Genomic DNA, 21,441 nt, shown 5'->3' on the forward strand with positions numbered 1-21,441 from the left:
AAACTGCCACAAGAGCAGAAAATCAAACACCACATGTTCTCACTCATAGGCGGGTGTTGAACAATGAGAACACATGGACACAGGGAGGGGAGCACTACACACTGCGGTCCATTGGGGGGAAATGGGGGAGGGATGGGAATGGGGAGGTGGGAAGAGATAGCATGGGGAGAAATGACAGATACAGATGAGGGGAAGGAAGGCAGCAAATCACACTGCCGTGAGTGTACCTATGCAACAATCTTGCATGTTCTTCACATGTACCCCAAAACCTAAAATGCAATAAAAAATGTTGCATTTATTTATTTATAGTAGGTTAAACATTCTACTTAGTGACTAAAATGTACTATCTCATTAAATATCACCCCAGTCCTATGAAGTAGGTACTATTGCTATGTACATTTCGCTGACTGGGTAACTGAAACAGAGAAAGATTTCCACAATTTGAACATATTTGAATACATTGTCTCATTTGGGGGACTTTGATCTTAACCATTGCATTAATACAATTTAAGAAGACTTCAAAGTGAAAAATTCATCATTCAATTTTCTTATGATTATAAGGCAGCTAGTGATCTTTTTTTAAAGATATTTGCCTTTCTAATGAAAATCTTTAGAGAAAAACTTTTCTTTTCCTACAGTCTGACCTTGCAAGTGAGTGCCTTCGATGGAAGACAGCATTATCCCTTCTGCTTATCTTCCTGTCAGGCCAATGGAGAGAGAAGAGGGCAGACCATTTTCTCCTTCTTTATCTTCACCAGTTAAGGTTTTCCTATGAGAATTGGGCACCCTGATGATTTTTTTGTCTTGATTGGTTTGACTCAAGCTGCACATTTTCCCTGATTTTCATGATAATCCAAGAGCCTGCAGGTTCCAGGTGGACTGTATCCTGAGATAAACATGCTGGGTTTAATTAGTAGAAAGAGACATGGTTTATACTTCAATGAGATAAGGGAAAATAAAATACTGTATGGCGATCTGAGAGGTGTCCTTCCTCTGGCCACATAGAGCGAGTAGCTCTTGAATCCTGTGATTAGCCATTAGGGATCCAGTTTGCTGCTGACTCGTTCTGTTACATCTCAATTCCACTTTTTCTCACTCACTCATCCATTTACTCATCCACATTATCATCTACTCGTACATTCCCTCATTCATTTATATAATAATTTAATAATTTAATTCATTTTCTTTTTTTAATAAATGGGCACTTGATGATTTCTATAGTATTAAAAAAAGAAGCTTGGTGGAGAATGAGAGGGCCGATATATGAGTTGATGCCAGTCCTCAGGAGTGCACAACTTCCTTTAGTTGCCAGTTCTATAGATCATTTTTTAACTTATGGAAAACTCCTTCTTGGCTGTGATTTTGACTATGCCTGATGGAACCCCTCTTGGTGACCAATGATGTTATTTCATTTCCCTGTATCTCACCTGAAAAGATATCCCGTCACTATTGATCTTGAGTTCAGTGTCCTGTTAGATGTCAGAGTCGCCGTTAATAGTTTGGGGAATAACTTGAGTTCATTTTTCTCCTCTCAATATTTCCATTCACAGATCTAATCCAGACACAAATTTCTAGTCTTATAAATTCATTTTTCATTTTTATTGAAAATTTACAGAAGCATATATGACAGGAAATGTTGCTGTCCAAGTGTTAGACATGGTCAAACTTCTGTCTAGAATTCAAATAAGAAAGAGATACTGATATGTTTTTGGATTAATTATTGCCCTCTGAACTCTGTTTTTGATCTTTGAAATTCAGGAACTAAATACATTTAGATTATACGGTATTCCCAATTATCCAAATTCACCACTGGAACTCTTGCAATTTTTAAGCTCAGGATCCAGATAGATGTGAATAGTGAAAGATACTACTATGGAGTTCTGGATTTCACCACAGATGTACTAAGTGAGATTATCTTGGATTAGATCCTAGGATTCTGCCTTTTGATAATCTCTCAGGGTGATTCTCAGATGCACTAATTTCTAAGAACGATGACTCCTTGCTGTGTGCAAGAATCATGGAGTTGTTTGGAATTAAAGAAATTGAGAATATCATTCTGGTATTATATACCTATGAGGTTTACCTGCAAAACACTTTAATAGTGTGTTGTAGTGTGGAATTCTATAATACCTAGGATTATAGTCTTAATCTTAAAATAGAAGTGACATTTTATTTCTGCTAAAAGACACCCAAAATTTTCTCCAACCTAATTATATTCCCAAAATATGGATAGAAGAGATCTCACGTGCGAAGGAAGTGCTCAGAGAAATGAAAGATGAGAGATAATTAAAATAAAAAATTATTAGACACTAGAGAGCCAATGAAATTTCAACATGGTTTACAAACTATTTATAATTTAATAGGATAAGCCTAATGAAGACTCTGCTTTTCCAGTAATCACCTTGAATGCACTCTTGACTTCTTTGTTCCTCAGGCTGTAGACTAGAGGGTTCAGCATGGGGATGACCATGGTGTAGAACACAGATGAGATTTTGTCTGTGTCCATGGAATGACCAGAACTTGGCTGTAAGTACATAAAGGTGGTTGTCCCATAGAAGATGGAAACAGTAGTGAGGTGATAAGCACAGGTGGAGAAGGCCTTCTTTTGTCCCTCAGCTGAATGCATCCTCAGGATAGCAATAAAAATAAAAATATAAGATTTCAAGATAATCAAGAGAGTGAAAAAGATATTAAATGCTGCCAATATGAAGAGCACAATCTCATTTGTGTGAATATCAGAGCAAGAAAGAGCCAAGAGTGGTGGAATGTCACAGAAAAAGTGATTAACCACATTGGAATCACAGAAGGAGAGATGGAAAGTAAAGGCAACATGGATGGAGGACTGAAAGAGTCCACAGATGTAGGAGCCAGTGACTAGCAGGACACACATAGAACTTGTCATGATTGTGGTGTAATGTAGGAGTTTACACACTGCAGCATGACGGTCAAAAGCCATTGAGGCCAGGAGGAAACCTTCAATAGTGGCAAAGGCTGCAAAGAAGAACATCTGGGTGACACATGCATTGTAGGATATGATCTTACTTCCTGTGAGAAACTTCACCATTACCTTGGGAGTGACAGCAGATGTATAGACACAGTCCACCAGAGAGAGGTTGCCGAGGAAAAAGTACATGGGGGTGTGGAGCCGGGAGTCCAACAGAATCAACATGATCATCCCAAAGTTCCCAACCAGAGTGATGAGATAAATGAGAGTAAAGATGATAAATAAAAAGATCTGAAGCTCTAGAACATCTGTTAAGCCCACGAGAATGAATTCTGTCACCTCTGAAGCATTTTCCATCAGAGCCATTTGGGAATTATCATGAGAGATACCTATGAGATGAAAATACACAGCATTATGCTAATTGAACACTATCATGGGAACTGAAGTGTGGTCAAGTCTCTTGCTCACATGTCAGCTTCCTGTCCAGTGCAGGAGTCTGTATGCAAGGTGCTGGACCGAATTCTGGGTAGGGGTGGTTTGAGCAAGGCCATTAATTCAGAAATGATGTGAGTACTGGAAAGTCTCTGCTGACCAGGACTGCGACAGTGGTCTGTGTTATATCTCTGGGGCACATTTCAGCTTTTCTAGTGTATGGTACACTCTATTACACTAAATCACACAGCACTCTTTTTCACAACTTGCTGTATCTTTGAAGCCCTCTTGTCTACATAAAAATCTTAATTAACAGAAAATGAAATACAGAAAATATTTGGTCATTCTTTGGTATATGATGCTGACAAGACCTGTCACATACACTTCCTATCTCTGATTGACTCCTCACTAATCTGTTCTTAGAAGCTGAAAACATGCAAAGATTCAGGGCCTTTCTCTAAGGACACCCACACTTTTCTGCCTAATTTATGTGGGCCCTTAATTTGGTGCTTCATTGGCTGTGAAAGGAAACTGCAAGTTCTGTGATGCACATTCGTACTGATATGTTGGTGTCCCTCAATAACTGAAAAACCAAAGGAGCAGTTTTCAAGAGGTTGAAGCAAAGCTCTAGGTGTTTTCATCTCACAATCTTTATTTTTCTTAAGGGCTGATGTTTTCATCTCCCACCTTCACCCATGTCTTTTCATTATTTATGAAGAGGGAGAATAGGGGAAGATAGAAAAGTCACTTCTGTTCCTTCTGGAGATTCTGTGCCCTCAATCAAGTCACAGACCTCCTGCTGTATTACACAGTGTATCTGGTGATGCTTACCTCCAGTGGTGGCTCGGGTGACAGCTTATTGTGTTGCCATGGTTATAGTATTGAGAGGCCCATTCAATTCAAGAGACCTTCTGAATCTGCAGTCTTGAGTCATAGTCACTTCTTTTGGTTTAATAATCTTTCATATTCAAGGCAGGTGATGATATAGCCCTTGTCTTTGATATTAGCCAAGGTGAAAATCACTCTCTATCTGTCCTGAAGGCTATTCTGCACTTATGTGACAATGAATTTGAAAGTTATTTGAAAATTATAAAAGGTACTAACAATTTTCATTAGGCAATCTGAGCCATTACTTTTTATAGCTCGGTGCATCTCTTCTGGGTTACTGCAGTACAACCAGCCAACAATACTGAGTTTCCAAACTTGAATGTTTCTAAAATAAATAACCTAATATTTGATATCCCCAAATATATGTTGAAGGCGTTATAACTCCCGAAATTCAGAAAAGGAGGTAAAGCCTTTGCACTGCTATGTTTATAGCACATTCTACATAAAAGCAAATTAGGAAGTGTGGACTCCCTTTTGAGTAAAAACATCATCCCAACCATTTATAGCAGACATCGGATTGTAACGAGTGTGGAAATTTGGGTGCTGTAGAGCACCTTAGTAGAGTGGAAAGAGCAGTGGACAAGGAGTCAGAAGACAGCTAGCTAGCAGGGTGCCTGTGGTAGACTCTAATTGCTCAAGCCTTTGTTTTCCTTTTGTGCATTTGTAAAGAAAATGATTAGACTTCCAGCACCCATTGAAATTCTAAATTGGCTGTGATTGTGTTTTGTTGATACTTACTTTTGCCCTAGGAACAGACAAATTGAGGATACAAAGAAGAGGGTGTGGAAAACCTTCAAGTCCAGACCATTGACTGGAAGTCCACATCTAGAATAGCATCAGGCTGGAGAAACTCTTTCCTCACCTGTGGAGCTCTATGTTGTGGGATAGAATCTGAGCTGTGCTCTGGCAAATATCAAGGCAGCAACATTGAACAATCTCACGAGAAATATTTAGATCCTGCCAGTGGATATCTCAGGAGACTCCGGATCCCAGGTTGGTCCTCCCCGTCTGACCATGACTGAAGATGGCAGAGGATAATTTGCATTTGAATCACATCTTGATTCAACATCTTATAAAATTTGTTTAGTCCTTATCTGCAAGTTCCTGGTACTGAAATATCATGAAAAAGTATAGGTGCATGGGATGGCTCCTCTTAACTCAAAACTGATCATCTACCCCCTAGTACTTGGAAAATCATTTATATTTTTATGCTTTTTTGAATTATTTATGAATTCAAAAGCACTCTTATGGCCTGAGAGTGCTTATGAAGACATGGTAAAATGGGATCTTAGGGAAGAGACTCCAATCATCAAATCAGCAGTGCCATAGCCATGTTAGGCAACAAAAATAAAAGGCTCATTAAAATCTCTAGCTAAGACAATGCCAGGATCTCATCAAACTTCCTCATATTTAGCTTTTTCTCAAATATCTTGTGATCTCCCCAAGAATTTTTTTCTTCTTCTTTTTTTAAATTTTTTAAAAACAAAATACTCATTTGTCTTACAGCTAGAGTAGTCTGGGAATCTTTTTCCTTACTTTTCAAACTAAAGTGATGAATCCATTCTTTCTTCTGCATAGTTGCCTCTGATCTCAAATTCCAGGGCAGAATTATCTCTCTTTTATCAATGCAGTCAAGTGTAGTTATTATAAATGTGAGTTGTGTGGTCACGTGGCTTGAGTTCAATCCTAGCCCTGTTACCTTTTACATTGTGACCTTGGCTAAGTTATTTAATCTCTCCAGACTTCAGTATGTCACCTATGTAAAGGAGATGATAATAGCTGTGTATCTCTCATAAGGTATTTTAGTAAACATGTAGAGAGAGACTGTCCCTTTCCTAGACAACCTGTGATGCACATATATTAGCAGAAGTAATAAATTAATCTTTGTAGTTTTAAATTATTGGAGTTTTGAGTTTATTTGTCATAGCTATGTAACTTAGTCTCCCTAGCATATGATATATAATAAGCTATGCACATTTTGTTGTCTATGTATTTTATATTTTTGAACAGATGACATGCTCTTGGGAACCACTCTGGTCAGTATGTAAACAGGGCTAAGCACACTAGTTGGGGTCCTTCAAGGATCACCTCTACACAGCTAAAAAACACTCAGAGAGACATAAAAACCTAACATTTTGTTATATTAACAGGGGATCACATAGTTCACCAAAAACTGTGGGTTGAGCTTGGCTGTCAGGAAAACAGAGGAGAGGACTCATGGGTGAGCACTTTTACTGGGGTAGTCATAGGTGGTGCAGTCATAGCATGAGGGAAGTATTTTTGTTGGTTAATTTAAATGTAACTCGGTCAAAACAAGGAAAGGAGAGCATAAAATGGATAGGTCATCACATGACATATTGTCTGGCTACATATGTTGAGAGGTGAGTGCTTGGTAGCAGACAATGACTAGATAAAAGTTTAAAACAAGCAGAGAGAATGCAGCTACTTTAGAGCCACTGAGGCAGCAAAGAATAGCTTTATATTACATTTCATTACTAGAAATGTATTTTATTCCTTTGATTGTGTCATGTTTTTCCGATTCTTTTTCTTGTAGCTTTGCTTTCGTGTCTGTGTTTTAATGAAAAGCCCCCATTTCCAGTCTTTACAAATTGGCTTTGACAGCAGGCTGAAAGACTAGAAGGTTGAATATATACTCCACTTTATCCTCCCTCCAGGAGAAAATTTTTAGACTGAGGCAATCTCAGTTGGCAATCTCAGTTGGTGCTGAGCTGTGACAACTTGAGAAAAGAGCTGATATGGTAAAGTGAAATTGCTCTTTTTACATGTTTCAATGTGACTGTTCTTAGTTTTGTGCTTGTCTGGGGGTACTGCAACTATTTAACTAGATTCTGCACTTCTCATAAAGTTATTTTGATCCACACATTACACATTACTGCTAAAATGGTGTTTCCGTGGAAGACAAACCTGAGCCTTTCTATTCTGCCATCTTGCTGGCATCTCTTTATCCTGACTCTTAAATTCTTCTTTGTATTTTCTATCTCTTTGCTCTCTGAACTGTATTTTGAATATTTAAAAATTATTCTATAAGATACTTCTCAATTTAACTTTATCTAGTTTAATATTTATCCCTTTATAAAAAATTTTATAAAACTGTTGTTCATGCATATTTTTTGTTAGCTTGTTTTATTTTCAAATTTCACATTGCTGTCTATTTTTGTTTCATTTGCTTCCAACTCCTAAATAAAATTAATCCATGCAGAATGTTCTAAAATGCACAATCTTAACCATCTTTCCAAAATTCTGTGTCACAGTAATTTTCTATGTATTAGTTTCCTTATCCATACAATTAAAAATAATATTTTCTCCCTACATAATAGATGAATGAAATAAAAGAGATCATATTGAGTACTTAGTGCAATGTGTGCTTCAGACTAAGTACTCATTATCCTCCTAGATAGCTTTGCACATATGCAAAGCTTTAGAACTTGTGATCACTTTATAATAAATATGTTCTATCATGTGCTCAGAATTAAAATATAAAGTGTTCCCAGCTCTAACACAAAAGGCATAGCTTGAATCTCTTTGACCTAATTCACTTAATGAGAACTGAGTCCTGACTTTATAACAGTTTCTGTTACGGGGGTAGACCCAGTAAACTCTGTAAGTAAATACCCAAATAGTAATAAATGATATAATTAAAATGTCTGTAATGTGTTATGAAATCACCATGAAATGTTCAGAATGTGCCAGAGCACCCTACATGAATTTTCTTTCTTCTATGAGTTGCCACACTGAGATAAAACATATATAATGTTCATCTGATTATTTTTGAAAAATAATTTCTGTATTCCACTGATATCCCAAGAAGCCAATGCACTGCCCACTGTCTTATATATACTTCTAGGTGTAAAGCAACACAAAATGGCCCTTTTTCATCTAGAAGTTCAGATATTCAGGCATGTGGATATAACTGTACTACAAAACACAAGGTCAATTATAATCCTAGCTCTGTTCATAAAGAGCTGAGTATAGATTTGCCATGGTTGCAGCTTCTTAATTCACATGAAAATGGCAGTATTTTGATAGCATAAAAGATATTAATATTTTTAATTCAGGCAATCTGAGCCATTACTTTTCATGGTATAGTTAATCTCTTATTGGTTACTGTTCCAGAATTTCTATTATGGTAATGTTTTATAATTCTCTTTATTAAATTTTTAAAATTTTTTGACACATTGTTTTCTTGGTTTCACTTAGTTCTTTCTTCAAGACTTTCTTTAGCTCTGTGAGCATATTTAAGATATTTGTCTTAATAATTCCAAAAAGTACAGGACACCAGTTAAAAATAAAACATCTAAATGAGCATAAAGATATATTCATGGATTGGCAAACTTCAAGATGATTCTTTTCCAGACTTTATGTGATCTCGACCAAACTCGTGAGCTTTTTTGTGTGTAAATACAAGCTGATTATAACTTTATGCATAACAGCAAATATAGCAGAATAGACAAAATAATTATAAAAGAACAAAGCTGCAGCATGTACACGACCTGGTTTCATGTCTTACCATTATAATAGCAGTCAGGACAGCATGGGATTGGGGAAAAGGTAGATACATAAACCAATGGAATTGATTACAGGATACAGAAATTGATCACAGGATACAGAAATTGATCCACTGGTAGATAATAAATTGAATTTTATGAAAGATGGAAAGACACACCAATGGAGAAAATATGCTATGTTTTGAGTATTTGTTCCTCCAGAACCCAGGTTGAAATTTAATCGCCATTTTGATGGTAATGGATGGTGTTATCTTTCAGAGATATTTAAGTCATGAAGGCTCTACCTATCAATAGACTAGTGCCATTATCACTGGAATGGGTTCACTATTGCAAAGGTGAGATTGCCCCCTCTTGCTGTCTCTTGCCCTCTCTTTGTTTTTCCATCATAAAATGATACAGCAAGAAGGACCTCACCAAGTGCTAGCCTCTTGGATCATGGAGTTCCCAGCCTCAAAAACAGTGAACCAATAAATTTCTGTTCATTATAAATTAATTATCCAGTCTATGCTATTTGGTTATAGCAGGCAGCACAAATGAACAAAGACGAAATACATTCTCTCAACAAACTGTGCCACACAATTTTTTGTCCATATGCAAAAAAATGAAACTAAATGTAAAGTGTAAACTGAAACTGTATGTTCCTATAAACCTCTTTGAAATTGTTTATAAAAATCTTTATTGAGAATAACAATTACTTAACCTTTAAGCAGATGATGATGAAGTAATTTAATTATATACAAATGTATGACATAATCTCATTGAAGGTAGGCGAGAAAAAAAGTTGATCTAAGTAATATTGGAAAACAGTGTGTTGACCAAAAACTGTGTAAAAGCAAAGGAATTATACAAAAATATGGTTCTGTTTTTGCTAAAATTGCTTCTCATTATGATGAATAATTATGGAACTGCTTTACTTGTATATTGGAGTCAAAATATAAGTCTATAAATAGGGATTGTCAAGAGCTAAGTTTCTAACTGTCAGAAAGGGAAGTCATAGATAAGAAAGGAGGAAGATTTAATGAACTGGATTGGAGTCAGAAATATTGATATGAAATCATGTTTAGCTTAATATCAATAGGATAGAGATACAAACACACATACACTTTCTAGATATAGAAATAAGTATAGTTATGTGCACATATTAATATGTATGCATTCTATATATACTAGCTCTATCTCTAAGAGGACCTAGAAGAAGTTAAACTCCAAAAGCTGCAGACACACCCTGCAGTGTGTTGTTGATTGAGCCAATAAACAAATGAAGGGAAGAGACAAATTTTGCTGCAGAAGAACTAGATGTAGCTTAGTTTCACAACACCCGGAGTGTGAGCTGGACTTAATGATTTCTTTCTAGAGTACAGAAAAGTTTTCAAAAGAAATCTACAATGGAGAAACTTAGTAAATTTTATCCAGCACATATGATTATGTTAACATTAGTGATTAAGCCATGTTGATAGAATATACTCTTAATGTGATGTTATGAGAATCGAATTTACCTCAGAGGTATTTCTCCCCCAAACCCATTACCCCAGTTAAATTATTAACAAAAATACTTCAGAAAATTTCAAATGGTAAGCATTCTCTGAAATTCCTGGCTAGTACTCCTTAAAATTGTCAAGACCATCAAAAGTGGAGAAAGACTGAGAACCTGTCACAGAGTATTAGAGATTAAAGAGGCATGACAAGTAAATGCAAGTAGATTAAAAGCGTATTAATGGAAAATTAATGAAATCTGAATAAAGTCTGAAATTTAAAATATAACATTATGGTAATCTTGGTTTCTTAGTTTTGACAAATTCCATAATATGAGATTATAACATAGGAAGAAACAGAGAAGGGTTATTTGATTCTCATGACTGCTGTGACAAATTGTCACAAATTTAGAAACTAAATGACACACATTTACTTCACACCTCTGAACTTCAGAAGTTCAGAAACAGTCTCACTGGGCCAAAATTAATTGTTGGCAGAGATATGTTCCCACAGGAGGCTGTAAGGTACAATCCATTTATTGCCTCTTCCATAAGACAGAAGTAAATATCTGTGTCGTACTATACTGCACCATGAACTCCAGCATCTTAGCACATCCAGGTGCAATCTTACAAACACTGAGATGTTCAAGCATCTGATTGTACAGAGGCAAAAAAGAAGATATAGGTGCACACTCCTATGCGTAGTTTTTATATAGTATAGCTCTCCCTGAGAATCAAAAGGCAAAGCATAAAAAATTGTGCATTATATTAACATTTTGAATTTGTTATCTTTTTCACTGATAGGAATTGTCATGTTTATATTTTATCAGGACGTTTAAAAAACATTTCAGTTAATTGTGCGATTTTTATGTATGAAGTAGTTTTACAAATATAATCATACATTATACTTTTATATGATCTGATTTAATTTCTATTTATGATTTACTAAATAGTGTTTATTTGATGTGTGACTTGCCACTTAATGACATATTATTTCAAACTAAAAATTATGAGATGATTCATTTAGTGACGAGATTCCCAGGAAACGATTGGATATAAAAGTGGGGCATGTAAGCACTGAGAATGTAGATTTAAAAATTTCAGCAAGGCAGAAAATAAGCTGTGCTTGTTGAAATGTGCTACATGCCTCTGAAGAAGGCTTACATTATGACTCAAATATTCAATACATTGATATGATTGGACTCAAAGCTTGACTATTTTAATCATTCACTTAACAAATAATTATTGTGAATACAATGAAATGGTATCTATTTATATACTGAGAAGGATCATGCAAACAAAACAAAAGTCACTTCTCTTAAGAAGTTTAAGTTCTAATTGGGGATGATAAATAAAAAGTGATCAAACAAACATGTAGTAGGGAATGTTGATAAGGACTATGAAGAATAATGCAAGTTGACAGAACAGTACACATTGTGAAGGTGAAGCGACTTATATAAAGATGATCAGGGAAGGCTTCCATGATTTGTTAACATTTGTTTGAGCAAAGATCTATGAGGAGGAAGAAAAATTTCCACACAGAGAGAACAGCAAGTGCAAATGTCCTGAGGCAGGGGTGTGCTTGGAGATGTGAATAAATATCAAGGAAATTAAAGTGAATGAATAGAGAAAAATGCTGGAGAAATGACAAGAGATAATGTAACTCAACTAAATTAAAAATGAATAAGCAATATTATTTCAAAGCCCTTTCAGAGAGAAAATATGTAGAAAATTGTTATCTCAGGCCATAAATAATGTGAATGTTAGTAGTCACGTATGGATACATTTAAAATGTATTCATTTTTCCTTCATTTTTTTATGCTCTGGCTATTTTATTCTTCTGAAACTGTAACATACTATATATGATTTCTTTGAGCAGTGTTTTGTAATTCTCCCTGTAGAGATCTTTCACCTCTTTGTTAAATATATTACTAGATATCTTTTGTTTTTGCTTTGTAAATGGGATGTGTTCTTGATTTGACTCTGAGTTTGAACATTATTCATGTATAGAAATACTACTGATTTGTGTAGATTGATTTTGTATACGGAAACTACTGAAATCATTAATCAGTTGTAGGACCCTTTGGTGGAATCTTTAGGGCTCTATAGCTATAGAATCATATAAACTTTGAAAAAAGATAGTTAACTGACTTCTTGTCCTATATAAATGTCTTTCATTTATTTCTCTTGCCTGATTGTTCTGGCTAGAACTTCCAATACTATGTTTAATAAGATTGGTCACAGTCAGTATCCTTTTCTTGTTCTAGTTATCAAGTGAAATGCTTCCAGGTTTTGCTTGTTCAGTGTAATGTTGCCTCTGGGTATGTCATAAATAACTGTTATTATTTTGAGGTATGTTCATTCAATGCCTACTTTGTTGAGAATTTTTATCATGAATCGATGTTGGATTTTATAAAAAGCTTTTTGCTGCTATCTATTGAATTAATCATATGTGTTTTGCTTTTAATTCTGTTTTTGTGGTAAATCACATTTATTGACTTGCATATATTGAACCAATCTTGCATTCCAGGGGGTAAAGCCTACTTGACTATGGTGAATTGATTTCTTGATATGCTGTTGGATTCAATTTGATAGTATTTTGTTGAGGATTTTTGTCTATGTTCCTCAGGGAAAAATCCATGCTCACAGATTAGAAAAATCAATGTTGTCAAAATGGTCATATTGCTCAAAGCAATCTACAGATTCAATGCTATTCCTATCAAACTACCAGCATCACTTTTCACAGAACTAGAAAAAAACTATTCTTAAATTAATTGGAACCAAAAAGGAGCTCAAATAGCCAAAGCAATCATAAACAAAAACAAAGCAATCGTAAACAAAAGCAACAAAGCCAGAGGCATTTTATTTCCCAAGTTTATACTATAAGGCTACAGTAACCAAAACAGCATGATATAGAAACAGACACACAGACCAATGGAACACAATAGAAAATCCAGAAATAAAGCCACTTACCTACAGTCATCTTATCTTCAACAAAATCAACAAAAATAAGCAAAGAAGAAAGAACTCCATATTCAATAAATGGAGCTGGGAGGCCTGGCTAACCATATGCAGAAGAATGAAACTAGACCCCTAATTTTACTATATGCAAAATTTACCTCAAAATGAATTAAAGACTTAAATGTAAGACATCAAACTACAAGAATTTTGGAAAAAAAACCTAGGAAACATTATTCTGTGCATTGGCCTTGGAAAAGGACTTATGACTAAGTCCTCAAAAACAACCAAAATTTGGCTAGTTGGTCCTAATTAAACTTGAGAGACTTTATACTGCAAAGAGACTATCAAACTAAAGAGCTTCTGCATAACAACATAAACTATCAATAGAGTAAACAGGCAATCTACAGAGTGAAGGGAAATATTTGCAAATTATGCATCTGGCAAAGGTTGAATATTCAGGATGCATAAGAAACTTAAACAAGTAAACAAGTAAAAATAAATAATACCATTTAAAAATGAGAAAAAGACACTTTTCAAAAGAAGACATACAAGCTACCAACAAACATATGAAAAAATGCTTAACATCACTAATCATCAGAGAAACGCAAATCAAAACCACAATGAGATACCTTCTCATGTCAGGCAGAACGGCTACTATAAAGAAATCAAAAAAGAACAGATGTTGGTAAGGTTGTAGAGCAAAGGGGACATTTATACGTTGTTGGTGAGAATGTAAATTCCCCTCATTTTATTTTCAGATTACCTATTGCTATTAGATAGAAATACCAATGATTCTTGTATGTTGCTATTATATCTTGACATTTTGCTGAATTGATTTATTAGTTCTGATAATTTTTAGGGGATTATTTATTTATTTATTTGTGGAGATGGAGTCTAAATTTGTTGCCCAGGCTGGAGTGCAATGGCATGATCTCAGTTCACTGCAAACTCTGCCTCCCAGGTTCAAGCAATTATCCTGCCTCAGCTTCCTGAGTTACTGGGATTACAGGTGTCAGCCACTATGTCCAGTGAATTTTTGGTATTTTTTATATATAGAGAGAAATTTTCGTCATGTTGGCTTGACTGGTTTTGAACTCCCTACCTCAAGTGATCCATCTACTTCAGCCTCCCAAAGTGCTGGGATTACAGGCATGAGCCACCATGCCCAGCCATGATTTTATATTTTAAATAGCAAACAGAGATTGTTTTATTTCTTCCTTTCAGTTCAAATGTCTTTGGTAGTCATAGGCAAAGGTTAAAAAAAGAATTCATCTCTGCCCTTTAATTCGAATCTATTATTATTCGAATAGTTATTTACTATTTATAAATTGTCATATGAACAAACTGAAATTATAAATGCTTGAAACATTAGTTTATTAAGAAACAGTAATGACTTATAGTTGGCTAAAATATAACAATAGATAACACATATTTCATTAAACTTCATGAGAAATTATCATTATTTTTTCTAACTTATGGATACTTAGAACTGTTTCTCAAGTAAAGACAGAAAAAATATTAGATGAAATTTTACATTCTATACACCATATAGCATTTCGACATTTGGAATCATGCGTAACATAGATCTAAGAGTGATAAAATAACTTTATGATAATTTTACATCATTAAAAGACTGAATCCAGAGAACATTTTGCCTTCTCAACAACCTTCTTGAATGCATTCTTCACCTCTTTGTTCCTCAGGGTATAGACTATAGGATTCAGCATGGGGATGATCATAGTGTAGAGCACAGATGCAATTTTGTCCGTGTCCATGGAATGACTGGAACTTGGCTGTATGTACATGATGATGACAGTTATATAAAATAAGAAAATGGCAATAAGGTGAGACCCACAGGTGGAAAAAGTCTTCTGATATCCTTTACCTGTGTGCATTTTAAGAATGGTGATCAATATGAACAGATAGGAAATCAAGATAACAAAAAGTGCAAAAATGACATTAAAACCTGATATAAGAACAAGAATCAGCTCACTAATGTGTTTATCAGAGCAGGTCAGAGTAATGACTGCTGGTATGTCACAGAAAAAGTGATGAATCACATTGGACATGCAGAAAGAGAGGCGAAGTGTGCCACCAATTTGGATAGAAGCATTCAGAAAACTGATGATGTAACAGCCTATAGCAAGACAAGCACACACACGTGTTGTCATGGTGGTGGTATAATGTAGGGGGTTACACACTGCTGCGTAGCGGTCATAGGCCATTGAGGACAAGAGGTAATTTTCCACAGTGGCAAAGACTGCAAAAAAGAACATCTGAGCAGCACAGGCATTGTAGGAGATGGTTTTGTCTTCTATAAGCAACCCAGTTAAAACCTTTGGAGTGACAGCTGAGGAGTAACCAATGTCCACCAGAGACAGGTTACTGAGAAAGAAGTACATGGGAGTGTGAAGATGAGAGTCCAGCAGGATTAATATGAACATCCCTAGGTTGCCAGTCAGAATGATGAGGTAGATGAAGGTGAACATGATAAAGAGGGGAACCTGTAGTTCTGGGGTGTTGGTTAGACCAAGCAGGATGAATTCACTCACCTCTGTATTATTCTCCATGGATTTTATTTTAGAACCACAAGATACTCTGCAGCAAAGAGAGGTTAAAAAAAAAAAAGAAAAAGAAAAAAAAAAGAAAAACCCTGTGATGAACAAAACAGAGTTGCACAAAACTGAAATGTATGTGTTATTTTATTACAGAAATAATTTGTTTTCTATATTTCCTAGATCAAAAATATGTACATGAAAACACAATTTAGTGGATAACCTATCTACACAGTAATAGAATTTTGAAGAAAGAGAGTCTTCATGGATTATCTTCCCAACTTCTTAGTTTTGTGTCTGAGTAAATGGAGTCATAAGAAGCGGATAATGAGTTGTCCAACGTCAGATGCCTGAAATTAATCTGTCTCCTAAATAGTATGTTTTTGAATCTAACATCTCAAGCTCACTTATAGTTGTCCCATGCCAGATGCCTTATATATATACATATCCTCATAGAATGCTCTCATTAATCCTATTATTTGATTAGTTATTATACCAATTTATATATGAAGTATCTTGGTTAAAAAAAGAGTTTGAAGATTACACAAGCACCAGTAGATAGAACCAAGCTTTAGACAAAATTAGGGTAGTTCCTGACCTAAATGCTTTTAATGAATTTGAATTATTTTAAATGTTACTGAATTTATATTTAATCATTCTCTCTATTATACCAACCTTAACATATGAAGTTGCATAGTAGAACAATGCACAAATAAATGCATAGTAAGTGAAGTGGAATAAATGCAGCATTAATGTCATGTACAACTGACAAAGCCAATTCTGCAGAGAAGATATAGCATTGGGTATACAATCTAGGGCTCTAGAAAGAGGTAGATTTGTATTAACTCATAAGACCTAACATTTACTACTTGGGAGACACTGGCCTTAATCTAACTTCCTTGAGTTTCATTTTATCCATTAGTAAAATAAAGATGGTATTAGGACTTATGTCAAGAGATTATTTTGAGAGCTAAATGAGATAACGCTCAGCATAACATGGGCATTCAGTACAGTCCTGATGAGTGCTAGCTATGATATTATTATTAGGACGGAATGATGATGTTGGTGTAGGAAAGGTAAAGATGATACACAGGTCTCAAGGTGTGGGTGGGTTTTGAAGTGTGGCAACTTTACTCTGATCTGTGTTTTCTTACACAGTATGTCCAGTCTTTCATTTCCTTCAACATATCTTACTCTATCCATTCTTTCCCAGATGAATGGCCATGTCAGCCATCCTGCATGAAAACCCAGGGATCTTCAAGTCCTGTTTTCTTTAATTTCTCTCTTTTTAAAAAATTATACTTTAAGTTCTGGGGCATGTGCAGAATGTGCAGGTTTGTTACATAGGTATACACGGGCCATGGTTGTTCATATTTTACCGTGTGTTAAAAAAAATCCCCTTTTACCTTAGACATTTCCTTCCTATCACTACTCTCAACACTCAGCTGGATATCAGATATTGAAGGTTGGAGGTTCGTAGTCTGGGGGGCTGTCTCTAGGCTGCAGATCTGTTTATGCACACATCTTTTTATTTGAATTTGAATCTGTTGGAAGGACATTCATTTCCTGATAACCACTATTGTCTATCATCTTCCTCCTGCCCCCAGTACATATCAATTGATACTTCTAGACTTCAAATTATTTGTTTGCCAAAAAACTACCCACGTAATTATATGAGCGATAATTTTTGTGTGTGTGTTTTTTTTTTTAAATACTATGTTCAGTGATGACTAACAGGTTCTCACTGAACCTACCTGGATAATCTAGGATAATCCTACCATTTCAAAACCTTAATTTAATCACTGTGCAGTTAAAAAAAATCATGTAAGGCCACATGTTCATGGGTTTCAGGAGTTAAGATATGACCACATTTGGGGAACATTATTAAGGCTGCCATACTGAGTGTGAATATTAATATATTCTAGGTAAATTATTGCTAGAATCAGAGATGGTTGAGATATACTCACAGATCATCACATAGCCAACTTCTTAATTGTATATATGAATCAACAGAGGATCAGGGAAAGTATTATATTCTCAAATTCACATATCTGGAATACGTTCATTTTCTAAATCAGATCTTCTAAAACTACTAGCAGCTTAACCTTTGTACTTATGAACCAGTTTGTTTCATGAATGATAGATAGATGATAGATTAACAGACATAGATATCACAGGATGGAGGAAGAGAGTATTTATACACACTTATAGAACCCCATTTGCTGTTAAATATTGGGAGATTAGAGGAGTTTTTCATCTTCCTCATATTCTGCATGTTTCTGTGCCTTTAATCACTGCAATGTCAGATTTTCTAGATTAGCGAGTATTGAAAAAGTGAGACTGTAAAGAAATGATAGTAAAAATGGAATAGGGATCTTGGTAATGTCATAATTTTTCCGAGGTCTATGGAAGTGTTGTTGCATCCTGTTTGAGGGAGCTATTCCTTCAATGACGAACCAATGCATAATAAACCAGATAAATTTACCACCCATTCAATCCCAGCATCATTTATCCTAAGGTTTTGTTATCATCTTAGGGAAAGCAGCATGGCATTTCATAAATATCACTATATTGTCTGCTGGTTAAATTTTTTCTTTCTTCCTTTCTTTTTTTTTCTTTTTTCTTTTTCTTTTTGTTTCTTACAATGAATGCTAGATCCATTTCTGTGTTTTAGAAAAAATGTTCAAACAAGTAGATCTGAGCTCAAAAACTTATACAAGATGTAGCTGCCACACTGCTTTTGCATCAATTACATATTTCACTAAAAGTATATATTGAATATAAAAGCTTACCTTGCTCTTTGAAAAGAAGAAAAAGGCTGTTCTCAGTTGTGAGTCTGAAATCAGAAACTTATCCTTAGAAGAATGCCTAAATAACATTGAGAAATTCTCTGTCATGTACTTTTCAAAAATGTTCAAGTTTTTTGAGGAATAAAGAAGTGGAGAAAGAATCATTAATGTGGAGTGCTAGCTCAAACATTTAACGTTTTTTAATGTTGTATCATTTTGCTGTGGTATAAAAGTCTGGGTTCAGTTCTTACATGTACCGTGTATTTTTCTGTGAACTTGAAAAACTTATTTGCCTTCTGCCAAGCTCAGTTTTCTTATTTGTAGAATATAAATGAGAAAATGGTTTCTTCCACGACTTTACACAATTGTATCTTTATAGAGAAATGGACAGTGGATCTATACAGACCTTAGTAAGTTGTTATCCCTTCAGCATGAACCAATACAGTTTTTATCTTGGGAAGTATTTTTTCTGCTTTTCATTGCAGAATCACTGCAAATTCTCAGTTTTGGTAAAAACCAGAGTGTGCACTAAATGTGATAGCATTCATTCGGATAAATACGGATTAAAGTGTCTCTCGTTAGAGTCTTCTCCATTTTAAATAATGTAATGTGCAGCCATACTGTGATTTCAGAGCCTAATGAGCCAGGAGAAAAGTGCACAAGCATGGAACTATCTAGGGAACAGGGTCCCTGTGAGGGCAATAGCTTTCCTTTATCTCACTTGTCTAGGGATGAAGCAATTAAACAGCATCCGGTGATGCAGTTTGTTATGTTGGGTCACATACATGTTTATTTGCCGTAATTGCTGTCATGCCTTTTTTCTCCCCAAATTTTATTAAGTTGTTATTACATACATGAGCAGTGTGTTATTTATATTTACTGTATTATTGATATGTATAATACATTCCAAATATTTATCTTGTTTTTTAAACCTTTTTAATTTCATTTTTCTACTTTGAATTTTGTGACTTGTTACATCTAACTGATAGGCAACTGAATTTGTAGATTGATAAACATAATTCCTGTTTTTCTTTCTTATGTTTACAATCAACTGACAAATATAACATAGGTGTCAGAGAAATGAAGATTAGAATATTCCTTAATATTTTTATTCAATTCAAAAATTTGATTCAGATATATAGGCTGATGAGCTTCTTTTCTATCTCAAATTACTATTTCTTAGCAAACATTGTTAGTTTGCTAAGACATTGTTAGTCCATTCCCTCTTCACCTGAGTTGTCCATGGGCAATCCAATGCTTATTGTGAAATAAAGAAAGAGGAATTTGCATTTTGCAGACTTAGGGCTTAGAATTTGCTATAAAAGTATGTTCATTCCATGTGTGAAACATTTAATTTCTCTGGTGTCAGCAATCAGTACATGAGAGATAGAAGTAGAGTGATAAGTACCCAATTCCTCTTTTTCAAGTGGTATAACTTTGAGACAGACTTGATAGTTTTCTAGTGGTTCCTAGTAGATTAAGGACGAGGTTTTTGTTTTTTTTGTTTGTTTGTTTGTTTTTTTCAGGCATAACCTATTCACTAAAGAAATCCTTTATTGGCCTCCTTTCCTTCTCTGACTCACTTTCCAATCATTTCATCAGTGCTTTCTGCTGTTAACTTGCAAATAAACTACTTGAATTAAAATCAGTTTCTTTAGGCTTGCTTCTGGGGTACCTAATCTAATAAGCATCCCAAGATGATAGGTTTTTCCTTTGCACATGCAAATCCTCTGCCATTATCCTTACTGTGTAAAGAAAGCTGGACCAAAGGACAGAAGGCACCTCTGCTGCAGAGAAGCAGGACCAAAAGAGGAACAGAAGGACAGACTGTGCTGTATGCCTTCTTCCAACTCCCAATTTGGACTTACTTTTTTTTTCTAATCAAAGGCCAAGTGTCAGGCTGATCATCATTACTTCATATATTTCTGTCCCTGGCATCTAAAAAGTTTGTTCTTGGCCTTGTTTTTTCACTTCCACAAGAATGTAATTCAATATTAGAATTTTAAAATTGTATTCTAACACAAATTGGTAGAGTTCTTTAATCCCAAGACTTAACTTTCTTCAATTTAGCAAAATTTTATCCATTTTTTTGTTTGAACATTTATTTTTTTTTCTTGTTCTTGCTATCCTTTGCATATGGAGTTTACATAATAATTTGAGTTCCTCAGTGTATCCTTCCTGTTTTGTCTTGCATAATTTACATTTCTTTGTTCTCTAAGTTGTATTTTGAATATTTTAAAGTTCTAACATATATGTTCATTCTAAACTCAATTTTGTCTAGTTTAATATTTATGTTAACCATCAGAGGATTTTATAAAACTGTTCTTAATATATATTTAATTTTTGTGATTGTGTTGGCTTGCTTTTTATATCTTCTCTTTCATGTTGCTGACTAGTAACCATTTTTTATTAACAGTATGTGTTAATGGTTTGTTTTATTGCAATGTTCCTTGTAATATTTATTTCATTGTAATATGTTTTCTTTTATTGCTGCCTAATGATTGTATTTCTGGAGTGCATGTGTTATTTTGATAAATGCATACAGTGTGTAAGGACAAAATCAAGGTAATTAGGACATCTTACCTCGCAAATTTATTTTTGTAAAAAAATATTTTTAATTTTTATGGATACATAATAGCTGTGCAAATTTATGGGGTACATATGATATTTTGATATAAACACCATACAATGTGTATCTTTTGGGCTGAGACAATAAGGTTTTAGGGGAAAACACACATTGGGGCCTGTCAGGGTGTGGGGTCTGGGGAGGGAGAGCATTAGGAAAGGTGTCTAATGCATGCTGGACTTAATACCTAGGTGATTGGTTCACAGGTGCAGGAAACTCCCAGGGCACATGTTTACCTATGTAACAAC

General features: G+C 34.9%; 2 protein-coding genes across 2 annotated transcripts; both read right to left on the bottom strand.

Annotated features, from left to right (window-relative positions):
* Nucleotides 1-2,356: 2,356 nt before the first annotated feature.
* Nucleotides 2,357-3,310, bottom strand: LOC101048461 (olfactory receptor 5B12-like). Its single transcript, XM_003920451.3, has one exon. It carries the CDS (start codon nucleotides 3,308-3,310, stop codon nucleotides 2,357-2,359), a length of 954 nt encoding a protein of 317 aa, XP_003920500.3.
* An 11,537-nt stretch (nucleotides 3,311-14,847) lies between these two features.
* LOC101031400 (olfactory receptor 5B17) lies at nucleotides 14,848-15,796 on the bottom strand. The gene has a single exon (XM_003920151.3). The coding sequence runs from the start codon at nucleotides 15,791-15,793 to the stop codon at nucleotides 14,849-14,851; it is 945 nt and encodes a 314-aa protein (XP_003920200.1). The 5' UTR covers nucleotides 15,794-15,796; the 3' UTR covers nucleotide 14,848.
* Nucleotides 15,797-21,441: the final 5,645 nt, after the last annotated feature.

Source organism: Saimiri boliviensis, chromosome 6 (genome assembly GCF_048565385.1).
Source record: "Saimiri boliviensis isolate mSaiBol1 chromosome 6, mSaiBol1.pri, whole genome shotgun sequence".
In the NCBI taxonomy this organism is placed as follows: Eukaryota; Metazoa; Chordata; class Mammalia; order Primates; family Cebidae; genus Saimiri; species Saimiri boliviensis.